Source organism: Pteronotus mesoamericanus, unplaced genomic scaffold (genome assembly GCF_021234165.1).
Source record: "Pteronotus mesoamericanus isolate MK-2021 breed Mesoamerican mustached bat unplaced genomic scaffold, CSHL_Meso_final contig_1242, whole genome shotgun sequence".
Classification (NCBI taxonomy): domain Eukaryota; kingdom Metazoa; phylum Chordata; class Mammalia; order Chiroptera; family Mormoopidae; genus Pteronotus; species Pteronotus mesoamericanus.
The window spans coordinates 624,789-647,779 of NW_026555053.1; the positions used below are offsets into that span (position 1 = coordinate 624,789).

The following is a 22,991-nucleotide window of genomic DNA, read 5'->3' on the forward strand; positions in this document are numbered from 1 at the left end:
GCTTCATGAGCACGCACGGGTCAGCCGCCGCGCCTGACTGTCAGCTGGGGCCTCCGAGGCTGTTACCCATGATGCCTAGTGTGCGTGCAAAGGAAAGGAAGTTTGGCCCTTCCGTGCATAAAAAGCTCGAGGTAACAAAATAATTCAACAATGTGTTTGTATATGTGTAGCCAATATAGTACCTCTATCTTATTAACAAAAGTTACCTCTCTCATATATTTCTTGGATCTGAAGTCTTTATTCATACTCAGTAATTCATATAAAGGACAAATCAGTCTTAGTTTTCCATATCGTAAAGAAATATACCATAGTCATGGTTTTTGATATGGACTTTCCTAGGAAATTTCTCTAGTGCCCGTTCATTTTTTAAGAACGTCATCTTGTGCTAATATGTCAATATTCTGTTTTATTTCTACTATATTTTTCATAAACTAACAACAATTTTTTCTTTAGAAAGTTAGATGTTTTCTCTTATTAATTCTGTATCATATTTACAGCTGAGGAAAATGATTTTAAATGAAGTGTAAAATGGTTGCCCATGGCAAATGATACAGTCCATGTAGAGTTTAACAAAAACGCACACTCAATAGACATGAATAAATAAAACAAGCACGTGGAAAAGTCCCATGAAAGCAGATGCAGGGACGTCGCCTGCATCCGTCGCAGACTTTGTGAAAAGGCCAGATCGAGAGATGTGCTGTCAGGAAGCAAGGACACCAAGTGCGCGTGGAACGGGGCGTGTTGCCAGGCTTACGTGGCGTCGGCCGCGGTGACGGATGTGGATGCCACCTGTGGAAGCCTTAATCTAAGTCTTTTACTCGGTGACAGATTTCTTGTGTGAAGTCTGAGCATTTTGCATTGCCTCCCAAATCCTTTGTTAAGCTCTGAGAAAAAGGAAAAAGAAAAAGGAAAAATGTATCTCATACTAAACCAAAGCAAGGATATTTCGGTTTCAAGCGCCTGGTGAGATAGGAGCTGAGCAAGACCCGGCCGCTGCGTCCCCTTGAGTTCGGCTCACAGCGGGCCCCACCTCAGCACATCTGCCCGCCCCGGGGGGAAGGGAGAGCCCCAGGAGAGGACGGCTGATCGTGGACATTTAACACCTAACCAGGGGGATCGTAAGTCCCGTGGGGAATTTCTAAAGTTTAAGAAACTTGACATATCTTGATCTGTTTTTGGAGGCTGGGAAACGAACACTGAGGTCACTGCAATCGCTAACTCCTGAACGTCCCTCTGGAGGCGAGGAATTCTCCCGCCGAGCCACTCTGTCTTCCACGAGCTTATCCTCTCTTCACTCCCAAACAGACCTCCCTGTATGTCTCTCGTATCACTGCATCCCGCGCACCTAAAAGAGCCTGCTGTGTAATCTGGCGCCTCTCCGCTGGGCTCTATAGGTTAAATTCACAAATGCAGTGTCAGAATAAAAAACAAACAAAACCATATGCCCTTCCATGGGACTCCTGGGCTGTTGCGCACCCGCTTCGGTTTCCTGTGTCAGCAGCAGCCGCCAGCTCCCCCGTTCTCCCGCTGGCAGAATAACCCGTCGCACCCCTTCTGGGCCACAAGTGCTTACGGAAACAGGGAAGCTTGCTGAGCAAGAGCCAGGTGGGGTGAGAACCCCAGCTCTACCATATGCAGCCGTGAGACCTTTGAGAAATTACTTAATCTCTCTGCCTCAGTTTCCTCATCTGTAAAATGGAATTCATTATAGGATCTACCTCAGAGAGTGATACAGATTTGCTGAGATGACACATACGAAGACCATCCAGTGTAAGGACTTGATGAATAGCAGCCATTTCTGAGTCTTCATATTTCTGATGCACGTGCTACAACGCGTAATACCACAGTGCCACAGCTGTGTCTGTATCTATGGCTGGCTCCGGAGCTCCTGGAGACCGAGACCTCATCTAATTGCTCAGTTTGTTTATTCCTCACACCGTGTAAGGTACACGATAGATGTTTGGTGGGAGGAGAAAAAGACCGCGCGCTCTTCACGGCCTTGGCCGTGGTCACGCTGCCAACCCCGGGACACCTGGGCCTGCACCGGCCCTGACCCCCAACCCCTCTCCCCACGGCTCACTCAGGGCTCCTGGCCCTATCCAGCGAAGCACGGGGAGCCTCCCTTCAGGAACGCACACGTGCGCGCGCGCACCCGGTTCGAGGAGAAAGCCCGTTTGGAATCAGTCAGTGCCCTCCCAGATGAACCTGTGGAAGACACGGCGCGAGGACAGCACCGCTACGGTACCTTCCCATCCTTAATGGTAGCAAAGCAGGCCGCCTCGATCCGTGCGGCGTGGTCAAACAGCCCCATGTGGCGCAGCATCATCACCGCGCTGAGCAGCAGGGCCGTGGGGTTGGCCATGTCCTTGCCGGCGATGTCCGGGGCCGTCCCGTGAACCTGCCTCGGGGAAACGCGGCACAGTCAGGGACATGGGGCTCTCAGCCCTCTTTCCCGACCAGTGGAGCACAGTTACTGCACAGTGGCTGCGTCCCACTCATCAGACACAGGTCTAGAAACAAAGCCGCAGAAAGATACAGGGCAAAAGTAGTTTTTTCAAGAAACTGCAAAACTATGGACCAATTATTTTTTCTGTCAACTTTTGGTGAAATATTTTAATTAAGGAAGTATAAATAATAAGGATACAAGACAAACAGGGAAATGAATGAATCAACCCAGCTTATATTTAAAAAAAGCATCATTTCTTTTGACAACTGGAAAAACTCAAAAGTTTGAACGTATTTGTGCAGATCACCCCTCCTGGGTTCTCCCGCCACCCCGACCCAAGTTCTGCTTTGGGTGTCAGCAGGGTCCTTACCGACTCGAAGATCGCGACCCCATTAGCTCCAATGTTGCCACTTGGTGTCACACCGAGACCTCCAATCAATCCTGCGCACAGGTCGCTGGGGGCAGAGAACGTCAAGAGTGTTGGTTTGAAACACAAATGATCTCACCCAGCGGCCAGACTTCCATCTGTAAGTACTGTCCTCCACTGAAAGGACCCAGGGCTCCCTGGAGAAATGGCCGCTTCCAGGACCAGGTTAGGAAGACTCAGGATGATGCCGGAGCCCATGCCTGTGCCAGAGAGCAAATGACAGCTCAAGGGGATGCCCTGGCCAAGTGCTGACCACCTACGTATCAATATGGACGATGGTGATGGGTATAACCACTGAATAAAAGAAACGAGTCCAGACCCATTGACATAGATATAAACGGGACAAGGAAAAGCTTGTCCCAACGGTAGAATGCCACTAACGAGCGTGAGAAGGAATGACGGACTCAGAAAATCATCATTTGGCCAACATCCTGAGCATGAGTGTGTAAAGAGAGGAAGAGATACAGAAGAAGTGGTAAAATGTTAACATCTGGGGAGTGTGGGTGCTAAGCACACAGGAATTCTGAGCACCATTTCTACTACTTTTTTTTTTTTAAGTCTGAAATTATGTCAGAAGTTATAAAAATGACCACGCATCTACCTAGTGATACAGAAAACACTGAGGTCAATCAATCGACCAGCCAACCAATGAAACACAGGAGGACTGTGCAGCAGGAGCTCATGATCAGGGAGCACTGACCCGGAGCCAAGATGGCACAGAAATAAGGAACAGCCCGCCCACGTGTAATCACAAGACCACCCGTACACTGTTAACAGCCCAGCTCACGTCCTACAGCAAACACAACTCATTTTCAGACATTTGTAAAAAAAAGCTGTCGGTTAATAGGGTATGGCCAGACTTACCTCAGGATGTCTCCATACAAATTGGGCATAACAAGAACATCAAACTGGGATGGATCTTGGACCATCTACAAGAAACACGTTGTGCATTTAGCAATCAAAACCGCATAGCACATGGACACTGCGCACGAGGGAGGAGCAGCTAAGTACGAATACTTACATTCAAACAGACTGTGTCAAGGTACATCTCGTTAAATTTAATATCTTTACAGTTTTCTGCAACTTCCCTGCATTTTTGCAGAAAAAGCCCATCTGACATTCGCCTGTATTGCATCAAATAAAAATTGTTGAAAGCAAAAACTTGCAGAAAGAAAAGCATCGAATCAGAGAAGTAAAGTAAGTTTCAGAAACCAAGATGTGCAATTTCAATTACAGTAAAATTATTTTTTAGGCAGTGGTGTGATCCAACACGAAGCAAGAAACATCTATTATTAAGAAAATGCTAAAATTGCTTTAAAAGGTTACCTTAATTATTTGAATAGTTTTACTATTTTACATGCTCAACACTTTCTTAGGTCAGGAAACCTGTTTCTGTCTCCATTCACGATGGCCTTTACCCAGTGGGCGGAGGAGACCCTGAACGGCTCGAATCCCACCCCCGGGAGGATGAGCACTGTGAGCGCTGACTGTTTCACAGCCCCTGAACATGTGACCGTTTCACAAACACGCCCACTCTGCCATTCCCACCGGGGCCCCCGACTACGGCTTCCTTCTCCGTTATTTCTCCGTCCCTCCTTACACGTCCAGGACCTGGACTCCCACCCCACCCCCCACTCCTAATCTGCTCCAGTCATTCGCCCACTGAGGCGCATAAAAACGGGAGATCAGGACAAGGGAAGCGCCTGATGCTCTCACTGCTGCAGGTTGTTTTTTGGAGACATCAGGAATCAGTGAGCCCGCCGGACAGAAGACAGGACAGCTCGTTGCTCCCCCACAAAGCTCGACAGGGCGCTGGCCCCCCAGGGACTCACATGATGTTGGCTTTGTGCACGGCGGTGACGTTGCTCCGGTGGTTGTTCCGGGCGTACTCAAACGCGAACTCTGCGATACGCCTGCTCGCCTCCTCAGTGATGAGCTTGATGCTCTGCACAACGCCATCCACAATCTGAAAGACAGGAAGTCAAGGCAGGAAGTCCTGCCTTGCCAGAAGCGGGGGCGGCAACATCCCGGCACTGGGCGGTGGCAGCCGTGTCAACAGTGCCATCGGTGGCGGCTGACACGGTGCCAGCGGCCATGGCCGGCATCAGGCGCACGGTGCGCCACTGGGGTTAATGCTGATCCAGCCCCGTGAGCTAGGTGCTAGAAGCCCCGCTGCACAGATGAGGAGAACTGAGGTGGGGAGACGGTCACTCGCCCGAGTGCCGCTGCGCAGTCAGGATTCAAAGTTCAGACACAGGGCGTTGTTCCCAGGCCCGTGCCGTTGCGGCGGCGTCCGTGTGCGCGCCGCGGGCCAGAGGCCCCGGGCCAAGACCAGCCCCCACACCCTGGCCGGAGCGGACTGCCTGGGAGCCGCTTTCACGGGGGGTCCGAGCACCGGCTCGAGTGCGCGGGAAGCAACCTCAGAGCAACAAGTGTTGGAAACGAACATACCACGTGCTCAATCCCACTGTACTCTCCTTCTGTGTTCTCCCGGATGGTGACGATATTTACGTCGTTGTAAGGGGTTTTGTAGCCTTCAATGGAGACACAGGGTCGGACGTTCGCATAAAGGTCGAAGGTTTTACGCAGCAGTAAGTTCATGGATGGGTGGCCAGCTGCTATGGGGGTCTTTAAAGGGCCTGTAATGGAGAAGAATACGCAGATACCAGCATCTCTTCTTTATAAACACAAGCACATAATGTTGACTTGAAATTTCCATTTTTTGGTTTTAATTTCCCATCAGAATTGGACTCAGGGCCCTTCCTTTGGGGGTCGAGTGGCTATGCGACGCGTCTGCCCTGCGTGTTTCGGGGACCAAGGGGCACTGTTCCAAAAAGGAGCGAGTCACTCGCAAGGACAGATGGGGCGCTGTGTTTCTGAGTCAGATGCTCACTGCATCGTGGGCGAGTCCACCCTGGCCGGGCACCCTCGGGCTGCTTTATACACACGCGTGTTCTGTCTCCGACGGGGCCCACCGGTCTGACCAACTGAAGGCAGGGCATCTCCTCCAGGGAGCTTCGGGAGCCCTAACCGAGCACCTGCCGACGGGGGCCCCAGAGGGACATGGTCTCACCCTCACCACCACCCTACGAAGTATCGACTCTCTGGCCGTCACTTAAAGGTGGAGGGAAAAAAACAAACTTCTTCCTGAAAACCAAGAGTGAGACCTTTGTGCAGGCCTCCCAGGCAGTAGGTGGCAGAGATGAGGGTCAGGTTTGGTCTGCCTGTATTCAAGGCTGTCACGCGCCAGGATTTTGAGTCGTGACCTTAAGCATATGTGAGCTGAAATACATTTGACGATGACCAGTAAAACTCAGTGTTTTCCCTGGGGAAAATATGTCCCCAAATGAAAAACGCAGCATCTCACTGTGAGTGAGTGGCTTCGCCGGAGGCCACCTTCATTTAGCTTAAATGCACAACCTTTGAGAAATGGAACCCTGGGCGCGGAAGCCAGTACCGCGCCCCCGTCAGACCTACCTTTCAGGCCCATCTTGTTCTTGTCCATGGACTCCTTGGCCTCTGGAGGGATCATCCACTTCCCTCCCGGTCCTTGGATGGCGGTGACGTTCCGCTCCTCCCACTGAATGGGCGCCTGGGGGCCAGAGCGCAGAGCACCGTGAGCGCGAAACCCTGGACGTGAGTGACCGTCCACCACAATCCCCAACACACATCTTCGCCTTCGGCGGTGACGGGAGCACACGCACACCACACTGGTCCAGAGAGCCCCCGGCGCGTGAGGGCAGGTGTCGTCCTCCGGCTGCCCACAGGGGCTGTGCACAGCGCCCGGCCCGCCCGCCCGCTCCGGTTCCCCGCGGCCCTCGACACGGCTATAATTAGAACATGACCAGCAGCAGAGAAATACGGTCACAGAAATGGTACACAGAACCGGTCCACGGATGAACCTGGAAAACGCTATGCGAAGGGAGGCAAGCCAGTCATAAAAGACTAGATCGTAAGCTTCTATCCATAGGAAGCAGACAGAGCAAACCTGTGGAGACAAAGCTGGTCCGTGGTCGCGGGGGCTGGTGGTGGGGGCGCGGGGGTGGGTAGGGTGGGAGAGACAGGGAATGAGCAGTGGCTGCTGATGAATGTGGGGTTTCTTTCTGGGTGATGAAAATGTTCTAAGAGTAGATTCAGTGAATGTACTAAACACCATTAAGTTGTGCACTTTAAACGGGCGAACTGTACAGTATGTGAATTCTCTCTCAGTAAGCTGTTAAAAAAAGAAAGCTGTATTATATAACCTACGAAGGCAGCAGTTTTAAGGCATAAACCACAGCATCACCCTTTCCCCCCACCCACATCCTTCCGTGCGTGCGCACACGTCTGGCCGCCAGCGCGCCGGGTGTGCGGGATCAGGGCAGAGCAGGGCGTGCTCCAGTGAACAACGCTGGAAGCGATCCTGTTTCAGCTGCACTACGGCGCTACTGGACAAGCACCGCTTCCTGGCAGGAGTTTTATTTAGAAGCTCATGTAGAAAAACAATGTCTGTATGGTTGAAATAAATTGCATTCCTCAACCTACAGCTGTTGGTAGCATAACCACCAGTAATTTCATCTTCCACGTTTATCATCTAGCAGCTACAAATAGCAATAACAAAGAATCCTGTCAAAAAAGGCCCAAGTTTCCTAAATTCCCAAAACAAAATGAAGGCTGGACTGTTAGAATAATACCTCACATGTAATGATAATACCACATCAGAATTTTTTTAACCTTTCAAAATCTGCAACAGTGTTTTGGAATAGTAATTCTGTTCTCTTGGGCAGGAAGGCAGAGCACAGTAGACAGATGACCTGGCCAGGCTGGAAGGCGTAAGCCCAGGCGGGACCGAGATCCACAAAGACCTCGGTTCCACAGAACTGCTGCCAATGCAGCGGCTTAAAACACCAAAGCACTGGCAGCAGCAAACACCGAAGTTCAAGTTAAAATCGTGAAGATTAACAACAGACAGTACCAACTCCATACAAATGCAAACAATTCATCCTCAGAGGTCACGGACTCCAATGGGCTAAGAAACTCCTACCAATTGCTATGTAAGGTATTTTTAAAGTCCACTTACTTTGGCAGCATCAAAAATCTTCATAACTGAGGCTGAAATTTCTGGGCCAATGCCATCTCCTGGAATTAAAGTTACTGTCTGAACCTGAATATAAGAAATCATCAAAGAAGGCAGTAAGAATTGATTTTTTAAGGTTTGAGCACGAATATCATTGACAAAGAAATCCACTTTATCTGTGTTGGGGGCGATTTATTTCAAAGGCTTCAAACAAAACGAAGCCAGCATTTCCAACGTAGAAATAAAAATGTGTAAAGGGAAATGACAGACGATTTAAATTAGTTAAGATAACATTCAGACCCTCTCTCTCCCTTAGAAACTATACATCCCTATGTGGGGACGTTTCCCTACCTGGAGGTTTGGCCCAGACAAGGTCCCTGGCCTTTTCCAGTCCCAGCTGCCTGTGCTACTTTTTTTAAATCCCTGGTTCAAATTTCCCTGGTCTTTTGCCTTCCAGTGATAATCCCTGAGCAGGTGGACTAACTAAATTTTTCTGTACAGCTGAAGAAATCTTTTCAGACGTTAGTTCCTCTTCATATTTCTTTCAAATATACTCCCCTCCCCAGCAGGCTAATATTTTTTAAAAAATGGATAGCCTGAAATCCAAGGAGCAGCAGAGCCAATGAGCATTTCATTAGCTTTCAGAAACACGCCTGCTTCACAGCTTCAAGTGCAGCCACACTCTGCGCCTTTGCATCAGCAGAGCCCAGAACCTCTGGCTGCTTCTTCCTGTTCTCCCAACGTGTCGTGACAAGTATCACCAGAAAGATCTACTTTATTCCACAGAAGAGAAAGTAAATGAAAAAAATATATGCTATAGCCTTACAAAGGCCGGAGGACAATGTGTGATATGGGAGTATAGGAACGATGAAATCCCAGTCAGATTCTGCAAGAAGGCTAAAATAAAAGCAAATAGGAGCCACTGACCCACAGTCTTAGAACGCTCTAAAAATGTGGCAGCTGCTTTTCAGGCACAGAACTCTAATGCTGGGAGTTCTGAAAGCAGCAGATTTCACGAGAAACAGACATGGCTGTGACTGTCTATAAAGACCGCGTAAGGAAAACGTAAGCCTACAGGACTTACAGATGTTTGAGACATTTCTATTTGGCGACCAATCTACTGTTTCTAGGGATGCTCACAAAATAAATTGCAAAGCAGGTTTTGAAGCTTCTCAACAATTTTTTCTCAACTTGTACTAGTTTTGAAGAAAAAACTGTCTTACCAAAATGAGATTGTGAAATAAAGCAACAGCCTCAAGGGAAATTTCTATCTATTTTTAACAAGGCTCCTTCCAGATAGTAATGTTACAGGCTTACATAGTCAGCTGAAATATAATTCTTTTAAATGTGACCTAATAGATTTCTGCATGCTGGCCAATAATTTACATATACAGGGTAAGTATGGCCAATTTTCCCTAATTTTAAATAAATGCAGATAAAGGGTTACATAATGTGTTTGAGCATCTTTCTTGAGAAACTTCTAAAAGGAAAAATTAAAAGATGTAATTATACTCACACCACCAGCAAAACCTCTGGTCACCTGTTTTGGGTTGTGAAATGCCCCAAGCAGCCGAGAGACCTGTATAAATATCAACAAAGAAATGTCATGCACAGAATTAAACCACACAGATTAAGAGGCAGAAATGAAGTCATTTCTACCGGCTGCTCATGCTGCAAGTCTGCAGACATTCAGGAACTTCCAAGTAATATTTTCTCATATATTAGCTCAATGTGGCAGGCTACCCTCAGATCTGAAACTCTAGATACAGTATTCAGATTACCTTTTGCTTTGAGAACTTAAGTACTGTATATTATAAAGGCAATTTTGCGAATGTAAATTGTCAAAAGATTTTGAAGGTAGAATGAAACTTCTTTTTCAGGTCAAACAATGGATTTTCCTCATAAGGTATCTTGGAGGCACGTTCTGCTCCAATCTCTAAAGGGCCAGACTGGTCCCACAGAGGTCAAATGACGGTCAAAGTTCACACGGGAAGTCCCTGTCAGAGGAGAACCTCCCTGTCTTCTGATTCCACAACCCACGGAGCTCCCAACATCTGTGTTTTTTTTCTTATAGATTACACTAAAGGCAAAACAAATTGACTAGTGCCTTGATTATCAACGGTGGTGCTTTAGTCCCTTGTCTGAAGGCTTCATGTACCCACCGCAGTTGAACGAGGTGTTAACGTGTAAGCTCAGTGATTAAGGGATGGACTTCTGTTTAGACAGTGACACAGAAGTTGCTTCCCCCTTCAGGAGCAAATGTCACGTAATAGTTACGGTCACACACACGTCCAGGTCTGAAGGGGTTACATGCAGAACCCGGTTAAGGAATAAAACCGTTACTGATGTCCCAGAACCATGGTCTGCTTGGTGACTGCAAAATAAATCTGTTGGTAATGGCTTAGGAAAGCTTCAGGCATGTGTGCCTTCTGCAGGAACCAGGTGATTTCACTTTATTTAAGCTCCAAACAATTCTATGAGGCAAGTATAGATATTTTATAGACGGACACGTTAAGGCCCAGGGATGCTAAGTAACTTGTTCAGGGTCACACAACCAGTTACACTGCCAGAATTTAAACCGAAGACTCAAACATTCTAGTGTAGAGCTTTTCCTACCAAGTAACAGCATGTGGACCTCACTTTAAACTCAAAACAAAGGAGAACGAGTACCGAAATGTACAGGAAAAAAGTTAGGATTTTTATGGTAGATTTCTAGGGGGCTTTTCTTGACCAGCACCAGGAAACCGGAGAGCCTGTTTCTCCCCCGTGCCCATAATCTGTGGCGTGACCTTGGCCTCAAAGCCGGCAGAATAGGACTAAGAACTGGGAACACCCACCCAGTCGCCTGGGTTCCTCTCCGTCTGACACCGACTTCCTGCGTGCCCTTGAGGATGACCTCTAAGGGCGCGGGTGAGCGCCACCCGCGAACCCAGAAGCCGCAGAGGTCTGAGCCCTGCCCAGCCCTGGCATCCCAGCTGTCAGGATTGCGGAAGCTCTTCAGATCGCAGATCCTCACCAAAAAGGAGGAAGAGCTGATTTCCCTTTACGGGGGCTCAGGTGGCAATTCTAAGGTGTCGGGTGCCTGTGTCCTTCGGAAGGAGCAGAACGTCAGGGGCAGACAGAGAGGCGAGAGCTGGGCAGGGGCGGGGGAACCTGGCAGGAGGCGGCCTGGGGTCCCCCCCGGGACCTCGTCTGCCCAGCGCGCACGGCCCCGCGACAGGACCCGGCCCCGCCAAACGGACCCGAGGAGGCCCGGCCGTCAGCGCGAAGCGGGTCCAACCTCGGATCGTCCGGCTCTGCGCGGGGCCTGGACTCTGGCCTGGGGTACCGCGGGGTGCAGGGCCGCGCGCCCCCTCGTCCTTGTCATCCCCCTCCAGCGCGGCCTTCCAGAACTGCCCGCATGCCGCGCGCGGGTCGCGGAGCCGCCTCCGCACCAAGCCCGCCGGATCCACGCTGCTGCCGCCCGTCCGCCAGCCGGGCGCTCACCTTGGACATCCACGCGGGCCCCGCCATCGCGTCTCTCTTCTCACCTCGGCGACTGAGCAACTCTACTGCGCAGCCGCTAAGCCCGCGCTAGTTCACGCTCCACGGAGGCCACGCCCCCTAGAAGCCCCGCCCCAGGGCGCACCCGGGCGGCTCTCTCCGCCGCTCCCCGGCCGGCCGCGACACGCGCCGCCTGCGCTGGCCAATCGCCGGGCTCACCTCTCGGTGGCGTACACGTCCAGGACCCGGAAGCTGCGCGATTCCGTTCTCCCAGGCTTCTCCGCCTCCTCCATTCATTGATTCACCATTTAAGTAGGATCGTGGCGCTGAGCCTTCTCGTTGCCAGTCACGTCCTACTCTCTGCGTTTTTTGATTATACCCATCTTTCCTCGAGTGGGTGAAGTGGTATCGCACTGCAGTTTTGATTGGCACTTTCCTGAAGGCCAATGTAAATAAAGCCTCTCTTGATCACTGTATTTTAAACGGCAGCCCTTCCTCCCTACCGCCTATGACACTTCCCTGATTTATTTTTCTATAGCACTTATCTCTCTGACGTAGTATGTATATTTCACTTATTATTTGTTTACTGTTTGTCTCCTCCCCAGGGGTAAATTCCAAGAGGGCAGGATTTTTGTTTTGAGGTGCACTGTATTCTCAACGCCTATAGTAGCGGTAACCACGTGACCCCCTGCTCCAGTCAGGGCCCAGATTTAAATCCACTGTTACCAGCTCTGTGACCTTGGGCAAGTCACCTTCTCTGAGACTATTTCTTCATCTGTGAAGTGGGATAATGACACCAAACTCTATAAACTTAAGAGGCGTTTATGGAATAATTTCCAGTAAATGGGCACAGAGCAGATAATCAATGTTTCTTTCCCTCTGTCCATGATCCCTGCAAACAAATGCGCACACTGCCTTCCAGGGGACCAACCTAATGTTTGGGAGCCACAGGAGCACGTGATTTGGAATCAGAATGAGGTTGAGCCTTGCTTTGCTACTTCCTAGTTGGGCGGCGCTGGCCAAGTCACTTTGCCTCTGAGTCCAGCATTTCTCATCTGTAACATGGGAACCGTATCCCTCGACCTTCCTCACAGCATCGTATTAGTTCCGGAGAGCCTCATTCAGGGCACTGGAAATACCGATGAAAAGGGATTTGTTAGGGGAATTTCTAGTTAGGTTGGTGCTTCTGTTTTTCACCTGTGTGACAAAGATCTCCAGAACTGAAAACTCAAGCCTTCTGCAAAAGTTCTGGCTTTTCAACCTGGAAGGCTGGAATTCAAGTGAACAGAGATTAGCAATTGTAAAAGAATGTGCCAAAGTAGGTTCTGAACATGGAACACTGGCCGGTTCACAGGGAAGAAGGAGAACGTTCGTAAAAGTGATGGCGTGGTTTGGAGAGGTTTCAATTTCTCCAACTGTAACAGGGAGAAAGAGGAAGTACAGATTGGGAGCATCTTACAAAGGCCTGTCTCTGCTCTAAAATTCCATGTTCTCTGAATTCCTAGTCACAAATACTGCCTTCTTTCTCATGTCTGGGGTCCCTACCCCATGTGTCCAATATAAACAAAGGATGAGGACGTGGCCTCTGAGTCCAGCCACTTCCCGCCCCTTCCCAGCCATGGGCTCCTGGGCAAGTTACTGCACTGCTCAAGCCCAGTGTCCTCGTTTGTGAGATGGAGATAATGCCTGTAGAATTAATTAGCTGTCCTGAGGTTGGAAATAAGACATGTGTGAGCTGGCCCCTAAAAGGAACTTGGCAGAGATTGCATTTGCATAAAAGCCCCAGAAAAAATACTGGCCTTTGTCACAGTCAGTGTCTGGGCACAGTTAAGTCCTCTAAATCGTATCAAGTCTCACGTCCCTGTCCAAGGATTCAAGGATCAACGAGCAAATCTTGTCCTCCCGTGTAAGAGGCTCAGGGGCCTGACTTGCCCTGCCCTGGCCTGTTCCTAGTGGTGCCTTAGGAGTCAGCCGGAGTGACGCCTCTTTCCCCGCGAGGGACGGGCCGAAGGGCCTGCCCAGGGTCGCGCCCATAGGTCAGGGCTCCCCCGCCCCATGGCTAGCGGCGCCAGGTCCCTCAACTTGTCCCCATGGAGCTCTCGAAAGTGTCTGCGCTAGGCCCCAGCCATGCGCCTGCCCCTCCGCTGCCAGAAGTGTCGGGTTCGCCGCGCCTGCACCAGCAGGAGCGGGACCTACCGCCAACGACCCTGTAGGCCGCGCTGCGCCCTGTAGCGGAGCCTCGGCGCGGTGTCCCCAAGGGACTCGCTTACTTTATCGGCTGCGCCGGCAGACCACGCCCCGCTGCTCGGCCCCGCCCCCCGTAGGCCCCGCCCCACCTCACTCCCAAACCACGCCCACCGCCGCTCACTCCGCCCCGCTCTCAGACCACGCCCCGCCCCGACCACACCCCTCCCGTGGACTGCGCGGCGGGATGCGCTCGGGGCTCGGCGTGCGAGGTGGGAGGCGGCGCCCCGCTGGCCGCGCGCACCATGGGGAACAAGCAGACCATCTTCACTGAGGAGCAGCTGGACAACTACCAGGTGAGCCCGCGCCCCTGCTCGCGTCTTCCCGTCGGGACCGGTTCCCGGGGTCACTCCCGGCCTCTGCCTTCTCTCCGAGCGTGACCTTGGGCGGGCCGCGACTCCTCCGAGCCTCGCCGGGACAGCGAGCCTCTGGAAGCAGAGCCGAGCTGCGTCCTGCCTGGGTTGGGAGTCAGGTGCATCAGCCCCCAAAGGCGGTCTAAGTTGAGGTGTCTTGTTTATCCTGGGGAGTCTTCCTCTGGCCCAGCATGGAAATAATGGAGCAAGAAGGCCAGCCAGTACCAGCCTTACACGATCACCTCCCCGAGCGCCCTGCAGAGCCCCTGGACCCTTCTCGAGGAGCCAGGAGGTCCCAGATGGGAGACCGTGCTGCAGATGAGACCCAAGCTCTGGGGTACCTGCCCCGCCGGGTGGTCTCTCATCCTTCACGGCCCCCATCGCGTACTCCCCCGCGCCCCCCGCCCCACGACTCCCGCAGGCAGAGGCCGTGACTGAGCTGTCACCTGTGTGCAGCGCGCTGAGGTGACATGACACCAGCAGGGTCTCCACCGCCACCCTGCGTCACCACCAGGAATATGTATTTCGGTGTCGGGCTTGAAATGTGGGTCCTCTGCTGCGGGCAGCCCTAAAATGAAGGCCCCTTCCCCTGCTGCGCATGAGGCCCTGGCAAGCGATGGGGACCCACATTCTTGCAGCGCCTGCTGCGTCCCAGGCACTGTACTTCCTGCACTTATGAAACGGTCAGCTCCTCCCATCCCAGGCGGGTGGATTACTGGTCCCATTTTACAGACCGGTCAACAAAGCCATTCAAGGCCCTGTCCCTGGGGGCTCACGTGGGAGTCTGACTCAGGAATCCCAGGCTCACTCTTTTTCTTGGGGGGCTGGGGCTGTGTGCTCTTCGTCGTTTGGAGAGGCAGGCCTCGCCTCCAGGGTGGTCTCCCTCGAGAAAGCGTGGGCCAGGGGAGGACACTAGTGGGAGTGGGAGGCCCATAGGGAAAGGGGCTTAAGCTTTGCTGGAAGGTTCAGAAATACGGCAGAACCGGAGCAGGCCCGGCAGGGCCAGCAGGAGCGTTCCAGGCGGAGGGCGTCGCGTGGGTGAACGCTCAGAGGTGGGCCCAGGTGAGCAGGTAGACACAAGGCTGAGGAGGGAAGAGTAGCCCCCTGGGGGAGGGGGGCCTGGGTTCCCACTCAGACCAGCCTGGCATTGGGTTACCCTTCGCAGCCAGTCTCCGTGTCGAGTTCTGATCCTTTGCCAGAGCCTGGCTGGACCCCGCCAACCGGTGGGGTGGGAGAAACGAGACCTGTGAAACCCAAGAGCCTCACATCTGCCTCCCTCTGACTGTCCAGCCAGCCCCGGGCCAGCCAGGGGGTTGTGGGTGACCCAAGTTACGGCCGCCCCCCTCAAGCCATCTGCAGGGTCTCACGTCACCCCCTCACTGGATGCCAGTGACCCCCACGGTCCCGGTTTCCCCGGTTTCGTCCCCGACCACTCCTCTGCCTTGCAGATCCATCCCCCGGGGCCCCCCCAACCCCAGAGCACTACTGGCCGCCTTCCCCAGGCCCCAGGCTGTGCCTCCAGCGGTTCAGTAAAGAACCGTCCTGCAACTCGGCCGCCCTGGGGGTCCCTCCTGTAGGCACGGCCAGGGCCCCGGCCAGGCCTCCCCAGTCTCAGGCGGACTGAAGATCTACCTGCGGCCTTGCGCTCCCTGCCTTCTGCCGGCTCCAGCCTCCCTCTCCTTCTGCCACAACCCCCTGGTTTCTTCACGCCCCCCTTTATCCCCCTTCCCTCCCTCCTTTCTCTTCCTTTCAACAGACACGCTTAGCATCACCACCATCACACAGGTTTTTGCACGGACAGAGTTGCAGTTTGCTGAGCCTCGGTTTTCCCATCTGTACCCAGGGAAACAGCGCTGGCCCGTAGGCTAGCGAGGAGGATGAAGCAGCACTGGATAGGCAGAGCCCCCGGGGCCAGGCCCCCGGGGATCATGAGCCGTGTGGTGTGGTCCTCCGCCTGGGCTGCACCGGGCAGCCCCCGAGCGGCTTTGAAAACGGCTCCTGTCCTTGCCCTGCCCGGATGCCTCCAGCTGCTCCCTGCCGCCACCTTCTCCCCCCCAGCCAGCCTCTCCATGCCTTCCCGCTGCGACCTTGTCGATTCCTGCGGCTCTGCTGCCAGGAAGGTGCTGACGCGTCCCCCAGCCTGTGCGCCTGGGACTCTCGGTCTCGGGGCACGAGGCCCCCTTCTCGGGGCTGCGCTGGGGCGGTGGCTGTCTCCCAGCTGCTGCCCCTCCGATGCCACAGGCTACTGCAGACAGCGGTACCCACCCCTGCCCCTCAAATGCCCTCCCTCCAGCCTTCGTCCCTGCACCCAGTCCCCGGGGTCGGGTCAGAGCTTCAGGAGGTTCCTGGACCCACTCGGCTGCTGTCCCCAGTGCGCTGGGTGGTCGTGAGTGTTCTGCCCCCGGCGCTGGCCAGGGACGTCCCCGCGGGGCTCTGAGGCGGGAGGAGTGGGCGCTGCTCACCGACTGTGCGTGTTCTCTCTACAGGACTGCACGTTCTTCAATAAGAAAGACATCCTCAAGTAAGTGTGGCCTGTCCGCCCCTCCGAGCGGGGGCAGGGCGGGCGGGCTGAGCCGCAGAAGAGCGTCACCTGTCAGGAGCCAAGGGCCAGAGCCTCCCGCCCGTCCTGGACCCAGATTTCTCTGCCAGGAACTGAGCATCTGCTGGCGTGTACCTGGCTCTGTGGTGGGGGGCCTCAGGCACATCCTCATGTGCTCTTCACGTCACCTTGTCGTTGGGAGAAGCCAGCTTCGTCCCGGTGTGGCCAGTGTCACACAGCCAGGGACTGAAGGCGCGGCCTCGGGCTCCAGGCCCCTTGCTAATGCCCTGCATCCCGGGGCCTCTCAGACTCAGGGTCCCTGTCGGTCAGACCAGGGGGCCCTCGGGGCCCTCTGGCTCGGGCTCTGATGACCTCTGACCCCGGGAGCCTGAGAGGCCTGCAGTGCCCCCACTGCCCTGGGCTGTCCGCAAGCGTCTCCTTCCTTCCCAGCACAGCCTCTCTCTTTGGGGGTTGGGGGGCCGGGCCTGGACAGGGGAGACGGAGGGGGTGGCAGCCTCAGAGCGTCAGGAGCAGACGGCGAGCAGGACACAGAACGCCGGGAGACCTGGCCCGCGCCTGGGCTATCGGGTGGCACTAAAAGCCTCAAGGGCTCGGGATCACTTTCCCTGCAGGTCGGCGGGCAGGCTGGGGCGGGCGCCTGGGGCGCCTTCCCAAGAGGGCCGGGGGTCCCTGCCCCGACCACTCGGCTCGGACAGGCCGCTCTTCCTCCCTGCCCCCTTGGAGGGCCGGGACACCCCGCTTCCACCGCCTCAGAAGGCAGGGTGAGGGGCCCAGCCCCCAGGCCTCGGGCCTCAGCGTCAGCATGGGGCCACGATCCCACCCCCAGAGCCCGGCTGAGCAGCAGGACCACCAGGGAGTGGGGATTGGTCAAGGGGCCCCCGCCCCAGGGCCCCCGCTTCCAAGAGCCGCTGAGCGCTGCCCCTCCCCCCACCTCCCTCCACCGCCACCCAGATGGGTTTCTGGGCGAGCTGCACCCTGAGCGCCAAGCAGGCGGCAAGGAGGAAAGGTGAGCTGCAAGTGCTCCTTAGCAGTGATACCGAGTCAGACTCACAGATAACCATCGGGCGCCTCCCCTGCGTCCCCCCAACCGGCCCGCCCCCCCCCCTCGGTCCAGTAGCTCCAGGGCACAGCCCTCCCACCCCCTGCAGCCCGTTCCTGTAGGTGAGAGCTCAGCACCCGACTCCCCCGCAGCAAGCGGGCGTTGGGGAGAGGCCCACCCAGCAAGCCACCCGGGGTCTTTGCCTTTGTGCTGCTTAGTATCACCTATTTTAATGGCTCTTGATTTTTTTTTTTATTCCATATGTGATATATGACCATAGAAAAATCAGAAAATAAAACCAGCCAAGAGAAGACAAAAGAGGGACCTCTAATCCTCCCCCTCCCATGCTCCAAATAATGACTATTAACCTTTTTCAGGGTATTGAACCTTTTGGAACATCACTTGCCAGGATTTTCCCTTCGTGCGTATTTATCAAAGATTTGGATGGTGGTGGTTCGTGATTTCTTTAAAATTGCTCTTCCTTAGGCACATGGTAAAAATAGATAAGAAAAAAACGACCTCACCACCTCCCTAATGCATTTAGCGGGACATGTCGGTTTTCAGCGTTTCGCCATTATATTAGCACTGCGACGAATGTCCTTGGGACCCTGTGGCTGGGGTTATTTCCTGGCAGGCATTCCCAGCAGAGACTGCTGGATCAGAAGGCATAGGCTTTTGAAGCTTTTGGTTTGCATTGCTAAATCACCCTCCAATGCCTCGAGGCAGCCTGCCCCACCCCCGCAGCAGAGGGGGGGGGCAGGTGCCCAGGCCTGGGGCACGGCTTCGCCCCGCACAGGGCTTCCTCTGCTCCCCCCCAGGCTCCATGCGCGGTTCTACGAGCTGGCCCCCAACCTCGTGCCCATGGACTACAGGAAGAGCCCCATCGTCCACGTGCCCATGAGCCTCATCATCCAGATGCCGGAGCTCCGGGTAGGTGGGGGCCGCCGGTCGCGGCTGCGTGGCCCTGAGCGCACACCCAGCCTCACTGTGCCTCAGCCTCCTTGTCTGGCTGCGGCCTCTCACAGCGCGGTCACCGCGGCACCAGTGCCAGGCTTGGACCCGCACGGAATGCCCTGGGGGTCTTGCCCAAGGGCCGGCTCGGGCTCGGGAGGTCTGGGGACCCAAGGGGGTGTTTTTCTTTTCTCTTTTTTCTTTTTTTTTTACGAGCATGCAAGCCACGTTTATTAGTGCCAAGGTCTTGTTTGTTTGCTTTATTTTACTTTACATATTTTTTCCAAATTAAATTGTTTTTATTATTTATTTCTTTTTTTATAATTAATTTATTTTTTCAACTACATCCGTCTCTGCCTCCCCCTGCCACTTGCCCCCCCGCTTCCGCCCCCCCCAAGGCCGTGTTTTTCTAACGAGCCGCCAGGTGGGGCGGGTGCCTCTGGTCCTCGACCACATCTGTGTTCGACATAAAGATGTCATTCACGAGTCCCTCACCCATCATGCACATGAAGTGGCCTCCACCAACGAAAAAGCTTTTGGGGCACAACTTCTGTTGTGGGGGACTTTGCAAAGAGCCCCTCGCCAGCCCTTGGACGTGTGACTCAGAGGTCACCGTGTGGTATCCACTGGGGCCTGTGCCCGGCTGTGAGCTCAGGCCTGAGGGTCAGTGAGGCCAGTCGTGGCCCCGTGCATCGCCCAGCCTGGCCTGCAGGGGAGGGAGCCCAAGCCCACCGGCACTCAGGCGGGAGCCACACGGTCGTCTCTGAGCCTCCGGGAGGGGTGGCCCTGGGCAACCTGGGACGAGGAAGGAGCTGGCGGCCTCGGGACGGGTCTGGGGAATCCAGGGACTGGGTGGCCGCCGGCCTGGGGTCTGACGGGCTCTCCGACTCCCGCTGCTCGTCCTGCCCAGTTATCCAGCCCTTCGCGGCCCCACTTGGGCCTCCCTGACCCAGCCCGAGCCGAGGGCCACCCGTGCTTGGGGATGCCGTCCCCTCTCACGCATCAAGGCGGGGCCTGCCGCCTGCTCCCGCCTCCTCGGAGCTCGGCCTCCGGGAGCTCGCCCTGGCCCTGCCAGGCTCTCTGCACTCTCCGAAACGATACCACGGGACCCGACGTCACGGCGAGGTCCCACGGGCGCTGGCCTGCTGCACCTTCCACGCTGTAACTCCTCGGTCCTCGCACGCTCATTCCCATTTTACAGATGGGGAAACTGAGGCCCGGGGATTCGGCCCCTTGTCCAGGGTCGCATCGGCTGTAAGCTGTCTGGCCCGGGAGCCCTCCCGGTGGGCCTGCCCCTGGGAGACTGTGTGGTTCTGTCTCCAGGAGAATCCCTTCAAAGAAAGGATAGTGGAGGCCTTCTCTGAGGACGGCGAGGGGAACCTCACCTTCGATGACTTTGTGGACATGTTCTCCGTGCTCTGCGAGTCGGCTCCGCGGGACCTCAAGGCCAACTATGCCTTCAAGATCTACGGTAACGAGGGCCTGCAGCAGAGCTGTGCGCTGGGGGTCTGTGCCATGCGTGGGGTGGGGGCCGTGTGAACACCCAGGCCATCGGGCGGTTCAGCTCCCGTTGGCTCCCGCCTGGGGCACGCCGGGCACACTTAGAAGAATGCCTGCCCCGCAGGGTGGCCTGCACTGGCAGAGCACAAGAGACCTCGGGGGGCCTGGGGGGGCAGGAGGACCAGTGGCGAGTGCCAGGCAGAGGCCGCAGCCCGGACTCGGGATGCAGAAGGTGCAGGGCGGGACCAGGAGGGGGGCCGGGCTGCGGGGCCCGTCAAGGACTTTGGGCCACCAGGGGCCACCGAGGTGTCGGGTGGGGCAGGGCAGCTTTGTGTTCCAGAAGGGTCTGGAGGCCTCGGCCGGGTGGTGAGGCTCCCAGAGGTCCCCAGGGTGCGGGAGGCCAGCCCGGCCCTCCCGTTGGTGCCCCACCAGCCACGAGCCACCAGGGGGCGCTGGCCACCACAAAGTTCTGGCTCTTCTGCAGCCGTGGGAAATGTCTTGGGGACTTGGAGTCTGGTCCCCAGAAGGTCCTCAGACAGGGACACCGAGGCCCAGGGAGGGACCAGAGGCCTCGGAGAGACCTCCTGTCCCCAACGACTTTGAGCAGCCAGGCCCCGGGGCCCCTCAGACTGCTTTTCCCACGTGGTTTCCTGTTAATTTAGAGAACGGGTCTACACGCGTCTGCGCACCCCTCTGTTTGCACGTCCGAGAGAGAACCCGCCCTGCCGCCCAGCCGCGGGCTCTGGTTCCTAAAAAGCTTCTTGAAACCCGGCTGTCACCCCTCCGCCCTCGACCCCGCGGCCCAGCTTCTGGGCAGGGCTGCTGTCTGCGGAGAGGGGCCCCCGGGAAGGGAGGGCCCAGGCTCTGTTGCTCGCCTGGGCTGGGGGGGGGCCCTGGGGAGACGGGGTCCGACCTCTGCCCAGGCTCAGCCCCTTCCTGGACCCCAGTGTCCTCGTATGAGACGGCCACAAACACCCCCATCTCGCCGGCCCGTCCGCCAGCACCGGCCGCCAGGGAGGTGACCTCAGGGAGGTCACTGGTCCTTTCCACGCCTCTTCTTCTCCATCCCTGTCGCGGGCTTCTCACTCCACCCACTGAATAGCTTTCTGGGGAAACTACGTGAGCGGGGGCCTGCCACGCTCACGGCGGCAGTTGGGCCCGGTGTCACCACCGTGACGTCAGGGTTTGGGCCGTGGGGGGGCTGCGTGGGGGCAGCCCTCACGTCTGGGAAGCGCCCCCACCGGGAGGTGACGTGGGAGCCAAGCGTGAAGGCTGAGCGGCTGTCTGCTGGGCTGGCGCATGGGACAGCAGAGGCGTCCCGTGCGAAGACCCGGTTGTTGGGTGGGCAGGGGTCGGAAGGGCGCCGAGGGTGCTCGAGGGGCCTGTTGCCAAGCAGAACGAAGCCGCGCTCCCCGCGCCGTGCGCCTGGCCAGCCACGGGCTCCCTCCGAGGGGCATCTGCGCCTCCCGACCGGCGCGTCGGGCCGGGGCAACGGGGTGCCGTTGAGAAAACGCGGCCTTGGTGTCCGGTCAGAATCCTCCGAGCAGCCCTCTGACCTGGGTCCAGCCCCGCGGCCTCTGTGGGCCTGGGGTTCCTTGGCTTTACAAGGACCACAGAGTCACTGCTGGGCAAGGGCCCAGGTTCCCAGGGAGCCCCAGGTGTCGCTGCTTGACGCGTCTCAGCCACGGTGGGCTGTCACGGGGCTGCGAGCGTCGGACGTGGTGTGCGGAGCTGCCTTGCGGGCGAGCGCCTCGGCCCCTTCCAGCGGCGGACGAGAACCCCGCGTCCCCAGCGTCCGTGTGTGTGTGTGGGGGGGGGGAGTCTGGTGGGGACCCGCTGTGCCCGGCGAGGTCTGAGCGTTCCCGCCCCTCCCCTGCCCAGACTTCAACACTGACAACTTCATCTGCAAGGAGGACCTGGAGATGACCCTGGCCCGGCTCACCAAGTCGGAGCTGGAGGAGGACGAGGTGGTGCTCGTGTGCGACAAGGTCATCGAGGAAGCCGACCTGGACGGCGACGGCAAGCTGGGCTTCTCCGACTTCGAGGACATGATCGCCAAGGCCCCCGACTTCCTCAGGTGCCGCCTGGGGCCGGCGGGGCAGGGTCGGGCCGCGGGCAGGGCCTGGCCTCCCGGGACCCCCCCGGGGCTGCCGCGGGCGGAGGGAGGCTCAGAGGTCCCCCGCCCTGGCCGGTCCCCGGGCCACACCTCCCTCACGGTGCACTCACTGCGCGGCGCGTCCCCCTGAGGAGCTGCCCGGGCCGGCGGGGCCTGGTCGGCCGCGCTGAGGAGCCCTGACCTGCCCGGCCCAGCTCTCACCCTCTCTTGCCCGTTCTCTTTCCAGCACCTTCCACGTCCGGATCTAAGGACGAGGCCGGGTCGCGAGGCCCCGAAGCCCACCGTCCACCTCTGCTGTCTACACAGTTTTGACCTCCGAGCTCCCAGGACAGGAGCGACGGCCTCCGGGGTTGACACCCACGAACATTTTCTTGGCCCTTTGAGCAAAAAAATCCTGAACCAGGGAAGCGGGGACGTGAGGAGCAGGGCCCTCTCGGGCCTCCTGCAGTTTGCCCCCCGGGCCCACAGCCCCTCACAGGCCTTCCCTCTGTCCCCCAACCTCCCCTGCCCTCAGTCCTCCTCCGTCCGAAATGCCCCCCCGGGAGGGGAGGGCAGAGCACATTCCTTCCTTCCCTGCTGGTGGGGGACCGACTGGACCAAGCGCCGCAAACACGCCCTGGGCCCCCAGGGCAAAGAGAAAGAACGAGGATGAGATTTTAACGAGCTATGCAACCCTTCTCCAGCCCCGCAGCCCGCCCTTCCCCTGGGGAGGCACCGGAACGCGGGGCCTTGTGTCTGCCCTCCCCAGCCCTGTGGGGTCCCCACTGGCGTGTGCCGTGCACAACTCTGTGAACCGCTGCTAGTAAAACTCTTGTC

General features: G+C 56.3%; 2 protein-coding genes across 2 annotated transcripts; one reads left to right on the forward strand and one right to left on the reverse strand.

The window, feature by feature from the left end:
- Window positions 1–218: 218 nt before the first annotated feature.
- On the reverse strand, window positions 219–11,534 carry IDH3A (isocitrate dehydrogenase (NAD(+)) 3 catalytic subunit alpha). The gene is made up of 11 exons (XM_054588814.1): window positions 11,416–11,534; window positions 9,446–9,508; window positions 7,933–8,016; window positions 6,351–6,465; window positions 5,325–5,512; window positions 4,706–4,839; window positions 3,895–3,997; window positions 3,738–3,802; window positions 2,817–2,901; window positions 2,246–2,398; window positions 219–884 (listed from the first exon to the last, which is right to left on the reverse strand). The coding sequence occupies exons 1-11, from the start codon at window positions 11,440–11,442 to the stop codon at window positions 801–803; spliced, it is 1,101 nt and encodes a 366-aa protein (XP_054444789.1). The 5' UTR covers window positions 11,443–11,534; the 3' UTR covers window positions 219–800.
- A 4,964-nt stretch (window positions 11,535–16,498) lies between these two features.
- Window positions 16,499–22,571, forward strand: CIB2 (calcium and integrin binding family member 2). Its single transcript, XM_054588344.1, has 5 exons — window positions 16,499–16,530; window positions 18,427–18,538; window positions 19,883–20,030; window positions 21,941–22,136; window positions 22,402–22,571. Exons 2-5 carry the CDS (start codon window positions 18,470–18,472, stop codon window positions 22,421–22,423), a joined length of 435 nt encoding a protein of 144 aa, XP_054444319.1. The 5' UTR covers window positions 16,499–16,530; window positions 18,427–18,469; the 3' UTR covers window positions 22,424–22,571.
- The last annotated feature ends 420 nt before the right edge of the window (window positions 22,572–22,991 follow it).

Coding starts and splice junctions, on each gene's coding strand:
- IDH3A (XM_054588814.1), bottom strand. CDS start 11,442: ATGGCGGGGCCCGCGTGGATGTCCAAG. Junction 2,902..3,737: donor TTGTATGGAGACATCCTGAG/GTAAGTCTGGCC, acceptor CTCTGCCCCCAG/CGACCTGTGCGCAGGATTGA. Junction 2,399..2,816: donor GGGTCGCGATCTTCGAGTCG/GTAAGGACCCTG, acceptor TCCCCGAGGCAG/GTTCACGGGACGGCCCCGGA.
- CIB2 (XM_054588344.1), top strand. CDS start 18,470: ATGGACTACAGGAAGAGCCCCATCGTCCACGTGCCCATGAGCCTCATC. Junction 20,031..21,940: donor CTATGCCTTCAAGATCTACG/GTAACGAGGGCC, acceptor TCCCCTGCCCAG/ACTTCAACACTGACAACTTC. Junction 22,137..22,401: donor AAGGCCCCCGACTTCCTCAG/GTGCCGCCTGGG, acceptor TTCTCTTTCCAG/CACCTTCCACGTCCGGATCT.